Source organism: Canis aureus, chromosome 12, assembly GCF_053574225.1.
Source record: "Canis aureus isolate CA01 chromosome 12, VMU_Caureus_v.1.0, whole genome shotgun sequence".
Lineage (NCBI taxonomy): Eukaryota > Metazoa > Chordata > Mammalia > Carnivora > Canidae > Canis > Canis aureus.
Genome location: NC_135622.1, coordinates 9,491,988 through 9,504,222, shown reverse-complemented (window position 1 = coordinate 9,504,222; position 12,235 = coordinate 9,491,988). Strand labels below are relative to the sequence as shown.

Sequence of the window (12,235 nt, the reverse complement as noted above, 5' to 3'; positions counted from 1 at the left end):
TACTCAAAAATTAAGGAGTACATCATAGAAGAGGAAGGCATGAGACCTAGAAAATGGAGGGATCCAATCTACTAAGTAGAAAAAAGGATTTCCTAAGATGATAACCATACAGAAGGCATAGAGAACAGTCTAGAGAGGAAAGAGGATGGGCAATTATAGGAGGAAACTTATCAAGAAAAAAAACAGAGCTGAAAGATAAACAGAAGTTTTTAACTTTATTGAGAGGTTTATAGTTATATTTACAAGCCCAACACTGAATCAATAAGTTAATTAATTAGAAAATTAAGTAATCAAATCAACTTAGGGGAAAATAGCTGTATGAAAAGAATACTAATCAGTTTTGTAATCAGTGGTGAGTAATATTTATTTAGTCACAATGCCAATACTGAAGGTTGATTTAATAAAAATTGCACAGACCAACTTGGGAAGGTGGTAAAGGGGGAAGAAAATGAATTTTATGTATATGTAAAAGAGGGGAGTGGATGAACAAGAGTTTAATCTTTAATTTCCACAATAAGAAGTCAACAGATAGTGAAAAAAATCAATAGAGTAGTTGTAGCATATTATTTGAAAATAGGTAAATAAAACAAGGAACTTAAAGGTTTGAAAGTATACATGCCCCTGGAAGACAGGAATCAAGGCAGGGAAGGGAAACGCAGAGAATTGTTGCTTTCCTTTGTACATCTCAACATAAAATTCTTTGACTTTTAAAATTACATATACATTGGTCAATGAAAACCCATGAGCACAAACTGACACTCTAAAGAGAGAAAGGTGGAGAAACCTCATATGACACCATTTGAGGCAGTTATTAAACCAATTCTTTATTTTGAAAAATGGTAATTAAAAGAAGTAAGCATTTACTTTGCCCTCTTACAGAACTCCAGAGTTCTGAGTTTTGGTTAACAGTTACTAAAGGAAAGGTAGGACTCCCAAAACCAGAGTATCCTGAACACTTAAAATTCTTTTTGTTTCTGTAGTCTGTCCTCTGAGATCTTTGGAATGGATTGTGCAAACTGCCCAAATATACATGTTTGCTTGCTTGCTTTATTTTTCTTACATATATCAGTTCTTTTAAATATGTTTTCAATTATAGAAGCAATAAATGTAAATTGTAGAAATTATATGCACAGAAGCTACAAAATAAATGAAAATTTAACATTTCCACCATACAAAGATCACCAAATGTAATCAGATTTTATACATCTTCCAATATGATACATTAAGTACACAATACAACATCACCTATGGAATGCTTAAGCTAAACCTGATTCCATTAGATACAAACAAGGGATAAAGCAACAAACCAAATGGCACTTCAAGGTAATGAGATAAATCTAGAAGGTGGGCATCTTGGAAAATATCTTGGGTAGTTCACTCGACAAGTCAGTTCCCAAAAAGAGATGGATGAAAAAAAATTTAAAAGCTACAACAATTAGATGTAATGTGTGACCCATGATTGGATACTGGTTTGAACAAACTAGCCGCAGAGGGCATTTCTGGGTCAACTGGAAATTTAAAATGTGCTTTGGGTATTAGATGAAGTCATTTCTGAAGCCAAAAGGTATAATTCATTTGCCAAAGAAAGACTGCAGAACAGTATGTGTACAATTATCTTACTTAAGATAAGGACTGTATACATATAATTATTTTATTCTGGTAACAAAATATTTAAGAATGTATGCATATACCCCCATAAATACATATAGAAAAATCCAGAAGAATATATACTACAATACTAGTACTGGTGATCCTTGTATGGTGGAAATGTTAAATTTTCACTTATTTTGTAGCTTCTGTGCATATAATTTCTACAATTTACATTTATTGCTTCTATAATTGAAAACAAATATTTAAAAGAACTGATATATGTAAGAAAATAAAGCAAGCAAGCAAACATGTATTTGGGCAGTTTGCACAATCCGTTCCAAAGATCTCGGAGGACAGACTACAGAAACAAAAAGAATTTTAAGTGTTCAGGATACTCTGGTTTTGGGAGTCCTACCTTTCCTTTAGTGACTGTTAACCAAAACTCAGAACTCTGTGGAGACTAGATTTATGCTAAGTACTACTGCATTGCTTCCCAATCTTCCATTTGCTCAGATTTCTTCTAATCCAAAGCCCAAATCTTGACATCATTATGAACAGTTAAAACACAGTCCTGAAAGTATTTTTAATTCCTGTAAAACAGATACAAATTTACTGAGTAAGTCCAAGTTCACTCCAGTCATAGCTCTGTCCAAGTTTGTCATCTATCCCTGACTACATCCTCTGCCAAGGAGCACTGCTGCAATGATAACCTGAATATATCTGAGTATTAAAGATTAGTTAGTACTTTTCAACTTCACTTACTTCTAAATCCCAAAACTCACAGTAAGAAACATTAAAATTGTCTTAATGCTTATACCAAAGAGTCCTATTCATAAAGAGAACAGAGTACTCCCATCCTAGCAAACCTGTGCATGTAAGTACCAAGTGATAGAACATTTAAGCAGCAAAAATATACAGTGATGGGAGAAGAAAGTATTTTTCTCCTCATTTTGCACATGAGATACTTAAGCTTATTATTTATGCTACTTAAGATTTACTTAAGTACTTAATTACACATATACTTGCCCAGAAACAAGTAGAGAGGTGAATTATTGTTAGATGCTATTTCTGACTCTAAAGCTAAACATCGTTATCAATATCACATTCTTTTTTAAGATTTTATTTATTCATGAGACACACACACACAGAGAGAGAGAGAGAGAGAGAGGCAGAGACATAGGCAGCAGGAGAAGCAGGCTCCATGCAGGGAGCCTGATGTGGGGCTCGATCCCGGGACTCCAGGATCACACTCTGGGCCGAAGGCAGGCACTCAACTGCTGAGCCACCTGGGCATGCCATCAATTTCACATTCTTTACCAAACCACCCTACACAGCTTTAGGCTTGTAAAATTCCTAAATTCAAGACTGGATATAAGACTGAGATACAAACATACATACACACAAACACACTATTTTTTTTTTTTTTTGAAAGTACAATAGGTAGAATAGGCCTAATCTATCCTTTCTATTTTTAGGAAGCTCCACTTCCTAGAGAATTCTCTCTAAATGAACTGAAAGAAAGTTTTATGTATCTTCCCACCAAGGATCCTAGGAACACAACAAAATTATCTTTCATTCTCTTCACTATGGAACTTTTTCAAGTATTTGAGAAAAATGATCATGTTTCCCTCAAATCTTCTCTATGCCAGCCCTAGCTCTTTAAACTATAACTTCAAGTAATATGGTTTGCACAGTGTATACCAGGCTAATCATTTTCTTTAAGGTGTAGTGCAGTTTATCATCACTCTTGAAAAGTAGTAACAAAATTAAGATGAATACTGTATATTACAGGTCCTACCACGACAGAATAAAGGTCATTCTTGACTCTGATGCTGTACTTCTTCCCCTCACCGTCACCAGTTTTATTGAGGCATAATCAACATGTAACACTGTACGTTGTCACAAATGGTAAGATTTCCTTCTTATGGCTGAATAATATCCCATTGTGTGTATGTGTATAAATATATACAGATAGATATATTTGATCTATCAAATCAATAAAAGATAAATCAATAAAGAAAATGTGGTGTATGATCATGGTGTATAATCCTTTTAATGTACTACTGAATTTGGTTTGCTAGCATTTTGCTGAAAATTTTTGCATCTATGTTCATCAGGAATATAGGACTGTAGTTTTCCTGCAGTGTCTTTACCTAGCTTTGGTATCAGGGTAATGCTAGTTTCATAAAATGAGTTCAGAAGTGTTCTTTTCAATTTTTGGGAAGAGTTTGAGGAAAATTGTTATTCTTTTAAATGTATGATAGAATTCACCAGGAAGCCACCAAGTCTTAGGCTTATCTTTGTTGGGAAGTTTTTGATTACTGATTCAACTTCCTTTTGGTCTGTTTAGATTTTCTGTTTCTTCACGATTTAGTCCTGGCAGTCTGTTGGTTTCTAGGAATTTATCCATTTCTTCTAGGTTACCCAATATGTTGGCTCTTATAATTGTTCATAGCAGTCTCCCACGATCCTTTGTATTTCTATGGTTCAGTTGTAATAATATCACCTCATTTATAATTTTGAGTGCTTTTTCTTGGTTAGTCTAGCTAGCTAAAGATCTGTCAATTTTGTTTTTCAAAATGAGCTCCTTTTTCATTGATTTTTTTTTCCAAATTCCTTCTAGTTTCTATTTCTTTTATTTCCACCCCAGACTTTATTATTTCCTCCCCTCTGCTAATTTGGGGCTTAGACTATTCTTCATTTTCTAAGTCCTGAGGTTTAAAGTAGGATGTTTATTTGAGATCTTTCTCCTAATATGTGGGAATTTACTGCTATGGGTTTCTCTCCTAGGACTATTTTTAATATATACCATAAATTTTGGTATGTTGTATTTTCATTTGTTTTGATATACTTTCTGATTTCCCTTTTGATTTTTTCTTGCCCGACTGATTGCTCAGGAATGTATCAATTTCTATGTACTTATGAATTTTTAGGTTTTCCTCCTATTACTGATTTCTAGTTTCACACCATTGTGGTCAAAGATACTTGATATGTTTTCAATCTTCTTAAATTTAATAGGGCTTGATACATGGCCCAATATACAATCTATCCTGGAGAATGTTCTGTGCATGCTTGAGAAAAATGTATTTGGTGCTGTTGGATGGAATGGTCTATATATGTCTATTATGTCCATTTGGTCTATAATATAATTCAGGCCCTGTTTCCTTATTAATTTTGTCTAGAGGATCTATTCAGTGTTGAAAGTGGTATTCTGTGGTCCCCAACTATTACTGTATTGCTGTTTGTTCCTCCATTTAGGTCTATTAATATTTGCCTTAAATATTTAGGTGCTTCAGTATTGGGTATGTATATATTTACAACTGTTACAGCCCTTTGGTGAACTGACCACTTTATCACCATATAGTGACCTCCTCTATCTCCTGTGACCAATTTTGACTGAAAGTCTGTTTTATCTAGCATAAATAGAGGCACTCCTGTTCTCTTTTGGTTTCCGTTTGCATAGAATAGCTTTTACCATCCCTTTACTTTCAGCTTGTGTGTGTCATTAAAGCTAAAGTGAATCTCCTGTAGACACTATATTGTTGGATTTTTTTTTTTAAATCCATCAACTACTCTGTGTCTTTTGATTGGAGAATTTAGTCCTTTTATGCTTAAAGTAATTATTGCTAGGTAAGGAATTACTATTGCCCTTTTGTTAACTGCTTCCTGTTTTTTTTTTTTTTTTATTTCCTTTGTTCTCTTATTGTCTTCCTTTGTGCATTATTCTTACTGGTATGCTTTAATCCCTTTATATTTTATATATCTATTATAGTTTTTTTCTTGGATACAATGGGTACTATGAAGCTTACATAAAACATCTTATAGACATAAGAGTCTATTTTAAGCTGATAACAAGTTACCCTTCTCTATGATGTTATATTTCTAGTGATATAATCTGATACTGTTAGTGTTTTCAGTAGAAATGAGACCAGTTATCACCGCTGAGTCTAGTTAGCCAAAATCCCAGAGAATTTTTAGTTATTCATCTACTACTTAAAGGATGCTTCCACCATTCTTGGTATAGGACAGATGAAGACCAATAAGACATACAATCCCGGTCCTCATGGAGGGCAAAATTTAATGGAAACACTGTCATCATGTAAACAGTTTATGAAATTACAAATGTGGTAAAAGCCCCAAAGAGAAATACTACAGGCTAGGGGCATATATCATGAGGAGACTGGGCACTAAAGTAAATCAAACAGTGCTTTGAGGAAGAGATATAAGCAAAGACTTAACAATAAGAGTTAAAAACTAAGAGAAAGAGCAAAGTACTTCCAAAATTGAAAAGGAACTAAATGACAAGGCAATTAAAGAAGATCAGTTTGATTCAAGTATGGTAAGGATGGGAAAGGGGACATGGAAGAAGCCTGGAGGCAAGCAACTGAAATCTTGCAAGTCCTTGGGGTCCAGTTTAAGGAGTCTGCATTTTCTGTGTAATGGGAGGCCACTAAGTGGTTCAAAGCAGAGAAACAATAAGAAGGGATTTACAATTTAAAAAGCAAATGCTTACTGTATATGGAAGATATATTTAGGTAAAGAAGAATGAATGTAGGTAGATCAGCTGAAAGGGAAGCTAGGGCTATAGTCCACAGGGGAGATGATGGCAGGATAGGCTAGACTAGAGGTTGTGGTGATAAAGAGATTCAAGATCTATTTATGGCTTGATGACAGACTTTATGCGGGGGATAATGAATAGTGTTAACCCTAAAGTTTTTTGCCTGAAAAATGGAGTAAATGATAAAGACATTTTACTGATAGCAAATAATTTCTTGTATAATAAGGGATATCAAACTGGGCTTCCCCAACCTGAATTTGGATAATTAAGGTTTTAAGCTTATTCCAAGACTTTTGCATTCATCCCTGTAAATGTTTTCATTTTTTGGCTCATACTTCCAGTCAGTTCAGAATATTTAAAATTTTTTGGTCTAATATCCAAAATCTCCTATTAACTCCTCTCAGCTTCTATCACCTACAAATTTTGGAAGTCACACTTTGTATCACTTATGAAGTTGTTACTGAAAATGCAAAAAGGGGACAGGATTAAGTATCCAGCCCTCGGTGCATCACAAATAATCTCTCTTCAGGTTGTCAACAACTCATTAAACAACTGAGGCCTGTAGCTAACACCAGTAATAACATTAAACACTTAGAACGTGCCTAGCACTTAATGTTCGTTTTTAAATTTGATTTTCATGATACTGTTTACATCCCCAAATACTCACTAATCTCTTGTTATGTGTCGGAAACTAAGGTAGGGACTATTATCATGCCCACTTTAGAGAGAAGGAAACTCAGGCCCAGATATGAAGTAATTGGTTTTACATTACACAGGGAAGAGCAGAGTTATAATATGAACTCCTGCTCTGAGACTTTCAAACACATACTGTTAAATACTGAAGTTTCATTTGTATGCTTGTATTAAATTTTATTACTTCCTTTTTTCTTATCTATAAGTCCAGCTCTAAGATGTGAGAATACACACACACACATACATACACACAGGCCATAAGGAATTTTTCCAGACCAGCTTCTCTATTACTTTCATCAAAGAACTTCTCAGTATTATCTCTACAACATTTTCTAGTTTCTACATGTTCTTCATAGTATCACATTTTTAGTTTAATTAAGGGCTTTTTTCCTCCTTCTGCTATCATAGTCAGAGTTCAGTTTCTTGATCAGATAATATAATTCTTCTCTCTCTATCCTCTCTTTCATGGGGTCAGCATTATTATGCATTCCTGTTCAAATTCCAATACCCCTATTAGGTTAGAAACCAGTTTTCATGGTTAAATGTTAGAGGTCAAAGAAATCAAGATTTTATATAGCTGAGATTTCTTGTTTACATTTTAAGAAACACTGCTGTATTTCATAAATACTTTTTATAAAATGGGATAATTGAATTTCACAATATTCTATTTGGGCTCAAATAACAGTAACCTGGTTTACTAAGTTGGTAATTTATGAAAATGAATGCAAATAAAATAAACAAGATTCTGAACTACTAGAACTCTATCTGTCCCCATTTCCAATGAAATATTCTCAGAAGAATGTTTTGGTTAAGAAAAAAGGAGCAGTGCAAAATTAAACAAGAATATATTTTGCGGGATCCCCGGGTGGCGCAGCGGTTTAGCGCCTGCCTTTGGCCCAGGGCGCGATCCTGGAGACCCAGGATCGAATCCCACATCGGGCCCCCGGTGCATGGAGCCTGCTTCTCCCTCTGCCTGTGTCTCTGCCTCTCTCTCTCTCTCTCTCTCTCTGTGACTATCATAAATAAATAAAAATAAAAAAAAAAAAGAATATATTTTGCTCTTACAATGCATTTTGGATAAGTCAACTTCCAAAGTGCAACATTTGCTTTCCACAAGGTATGTAAAAAAGTTCTCTATCAATATCAAATTATGATAAAATGTTTCAGTTTAGAGAAAGGATAGTTGTTTTGCAAGGCTTACTAGTGCAAGAAAAATATATGGCCAAGAAAGCACTACCAAAGATTTAAGTGGCTACAGTGACTGTCATTTTCAAATTCAAGAACATGACAGAGTTTTACTGAGAGTAGTTTCAGTGTTCCATTTCTAACACAATGTGGGATTTTCAAAAACTGTTTTTATGTAGTCTAAACAACAACAAAACAGCTACATCTAGTTAGTATTCTCACTAAATGCAAAACATGCTTCTTCAAATACCAAAAATAAAAGCAACACTATACCTAAGAAATCTCACTCACCCTTAAGTTTCTGGAGATCCTCCTTCAAATCAGGCCCCGCAAGCATGAAGATACTCTCTGACACCGGGTTCTTATCTGTAAGATTTTCATTGCTGGTATTCACAATGGCTGTACAGTTCAGTAATGCCACATCTCCTTTCCTGAGGAAATGATAAACAAAAAACAACCGTGGGGATGAGAGGTAGATAAGAAAGCTAACTGGTAATTCTTTCAAGACATTCTATCCTCACTCCCTTCATAATGTTGGTTTTGGTAGCTCACAAGCTTAAGCAATAGCAGAAAAGCAATTCTGAACTCAGGGAGACAAATCTTCAATGCAAATGCTACAACCCTGAAACCCACAGAACCCTCATAATATGCCTTTGTTTTTTCTGTATTTCTCTTTCACTGTAATAGAATGCTTCTACATGCTAAAAGTGGCTGGTTTCAAGAGTATACCACAGCAGCATTATTTATGATAGCTAAAAATGGAATAATCCAAAGGTCTATCAGTTAGTGAACTGATAAACTGATAAATGTGATAGGTATATCCATACAATGGATTATTTGGCCATAGAAAGGAATGTAGTACTGATTCATACTACAACATGGATGAACCTTCAAAATGTTATACTAAATCACAATTGATTTCATTTACATGAAATGTCCAGCAGATACAAATCTATACACAGAGAAAGTAGATAAGTGGTTGGCTACAGCTGTGAGATGGGGTAAATGAGGAATGACTCTTAATGGGTATAGGACTTTGGGGTGATGAAAATGTTCTAAAATTAACTGTGGTGATGGTTATACAACTTTGTGAATATGTGAAAAACCACTTATTGACTCTGGGAAATGCAAACAAATCTATAGTGAAGAAAGATCAATATTTGCTTGAGAATGTGGAGTTGGGGAGGTAGGAGGCAAGAAGGATTACCAAGGGACACAAAAAAAATACTTTTGAGAGTGATAAAAATATTAACTATCTTGATTGTGGTGATCAAAGTGAGATAGCAGGTTCATGGATACATACAAGTCAAAATTCACCCAACTGTAACACTTTAAAAATGTGGAGTTTATTGTATGCCAATTATACCTCAATAAAACTCTAAGTATAAGCAAAACAATAATTCAACAATGCTAGGCCTTACCGAAAAAAAAAAAAAGTTTAGAAGAAACAAGAAAAAATTTAGAAGAAATTATTATGAGTACTACTGTAACATTATAACATGATATAATTTAATCAAAGAATTACCAAAGAACCACTTTCCCATTGATATCCTTATTGTAAAGAAAAGGTGATCTAATAGTGTTTTCCTGAAATGTCTCAGCTGCACTATCAGAAGTATTTAATTCATCTTCCCACGAGTCGCCCCAGCTTGATAGTGTATCCACATCCACAAACTGGGAAGGTGCACCCAAGGGATCCATGGAATGGGAACTTCAGCTTCTTTCCCCAAATTCCTTAGCAATTCAATATTCACTGGAGACTTTAGCTTAAAAGAAAAGAAAGAACTGTTTTAATAGAGAAGTACAGATACTACTTTACTTCTATTAGATAAAAAAAAAAAAAATCTCTACTGTGAAATGCTCTAATAGGACATTGTATGATTAGTCGCTTAAAATATTCCATGAAAACCAATATACAACAAAGAATTGCTATAATTTCTCTAAACCAGGAAGAAAGGGGAATTATTTAAGCACAAATTCTTTTCAGAGAATCATAGCCATTAAAATAATCACATGGCCCACCAGTTCTGCTTTCCAGAATACAGGTCAATTCAGTCAACATTCACTGAATATTTGCTATTGGGGGAAGGGGGGAGTGTTAGGTGCTGCAAGAGATATAAAAATAAGTAATATGCACAATTTGCAGAGTTCAGTCAAAAAAAGTAAAAGTTCAGTCAAATTGATAATATGGAGGTAAGATCCTAATGACAACTGAGTAAGACAAAATGAGAAGCAGGGAGGTTCCTGCAATCAAGAAGTAAAGAGGTAAGAAAAGTCTGAACTTAATAGAGCAGATGGAGAAGGCAGCATGGATTTGAGAGGCAAAATACCAAGAATTAACAGAACTGGACAATTTATAAGGTATGGCATGAGACACAAATGTGGTGGGATGTTGGCTGTACAGAAATATAGAAATTAGAAGAGGGTGATAGTAAGACACACAGTATCAGGTATTACAATGAGAAGTAAGGATATTTAATTTACCAAGAAGTCAGACGGCTGTTTCAGCAAAATTGTAGATTCATTCATTCAACAAATCTTTATAAGCATTCATTGTGTATTAGGTACTGTTCTAGGCACTGGAGATATACTGGTGAGTAAGACAGCGCAAGTCCACACACTTACTGAGCTTATGCTTCCTGGAGAGGAGATGATAAACGATAACTAAGCAAGCAAGCAGGTATCCAACAGAATGGAAGCAGTAATATGATGAGAAGAAAAGGTAGTATCTGAGTAGAGAGCTAAATAAATGGATATAGGCATGGGAAGCCCTGCAGAGTATTTCAGGCAGAGGACATACTAAGAGAAAAGACCCAAAGGGAAGGAAGGAGCTGGAGGGAGCTGTATTCTAGGAAGGGCAAGGAGACTGCTCTGGATAGAACAGAATAAGCTAGGTAATGAGTAGTAGGTGATGAGGCTGGAGTGAGAGAGAAAGGCTGGATGATGCAGTGTGGAAGCCATGATAAGAAGGTTCAGTCTTACTATAAATATGGGCGGGAAGTTGTTAGAGGATCTTGATAGAGGGAATGACTTAATATAAATAACCCTTGATCAGATTAGCTGCAGTGAAATCGAGTGGGGGTGAGAGTAAAACAAGAGACCAGCAGAAAATGGCTGCAGTGATCTAAGTGAGACAGTGACAAGAGATGGTTGGATTTGGAACGTATTTTGAAAGGTAGAGTCTTAGAGTCAACAAGATGTGCTAAATGAATATGAAGGGTAAAGGAAAATAACAGAATCAAAGGTAACTCTTAGATTTTTTCCTTGAGTAACTATATAGATGCTAATGCTATTTACAGGGAAGGGGGAGGCTGGAGTAGGTTGTGCGGTGGGAGTGGCAAGGTCATTTTTCCTCATGTTTTTTACACGTGTAAATTTTGAAATGCCCCTCATTTGGCCAAGTACTGATGTAAGACACACAATTAGCTACATGAGGCTAGAGCTCAGAGGAGAGGTTGGGCTACAGACATAAATTTGGAAGACTCAGACTGTGGGTGTCATTTAAGGCTGTAGGAACTGGACAGGATTACCAACAGACACAATATGAATGGAGAAAAGAGATCAGAGGACTGAGTCCTAAGGTAAAACGTACAGGCTGGAAAGAGGACAAGTCAAAAAATGAAATAAAGGGGATTGATAAGACAGGAAGAACACCATGAAAGTATGGTAACCTAAAAGCCAAGTGATGGAAGTATTCTGAGGAGGGCTTGAGGATCAGCTAAGGTAAATACTACTGAAATGCTGAGTAACAGGACTGGGAATTAATTAGTGGGTTTTGTAAGGTAGAGGTCTCTGGTAACACTAAGCAGACCAACAATCTGGGAACAAAAGGTAGCAAGTGAACCTCTTGATAGGTTTTCCTGTGTGATCCTAATGTTTGTTGTTAGAGGCCAGGAGAACAAACATGCCTTCTTACATCTAATTCCTTGGTGTTTCTTGCTGAGAAATGTGAGAAACTAAGTGCAATGAACCGTGGATCAGGCACGATCTGCTAATTCCTGAACCAGCACGGTGGAGTAGGAAATGTGATGATCTATTTAACAATTTCTGAGAGGATTATTCTTTTTTTTTTTTTTTATGATAGTCACACAGAGAGAGAGAGAGAGAGAGAGAGAGAGGCAGAGACACAGGCAGAGGGAGAAGCAGGCTCCATGCACCGGGAGCCTGACGTGGGATTCGATCCCGGGTCTCCAGGATCGCGCCCTGGGC

The 12,235-nt window shown here is 35.6% G+C and overlaps 1 protein-coding gene across 10 annotated transcripts in view; it reads right to left on the bottom strand.

The window, feature by feature from the left end:
* Positions 1 to 12,235, bottom strand: part of GDAP2 (ganglioside induced differentiation associated protein 2) — a 146,766-nt gene that overhangs the window by 128,808 nt on the left and 5,723 nt on the right. For all 10 annotated transcript variants that reach the window (XR_013348930.1, XR_013348931.1, XR_013348933.1 and 7 more), the window contains exons 2-3: positions 9,552 to 9,792; positions 8,318 to 8,457 (exon numbers count right to left, since the gene is read on the bottom strand). Coding sequence is in view for 3 of the 10 variants with exons in the window: in XM_077842678.1 (XP_077698804.1) it covers positions 8,318 to 8,457; positions 9,552 to 9,727 (316 nt within the window). In the remaining 7 variants the exon portion in view is untranslated. The remainder of the gene's footprint in view (positions 1 to 8,317; positions 8,458 to 9,551; positions 9,793 to 12,235) is intronic.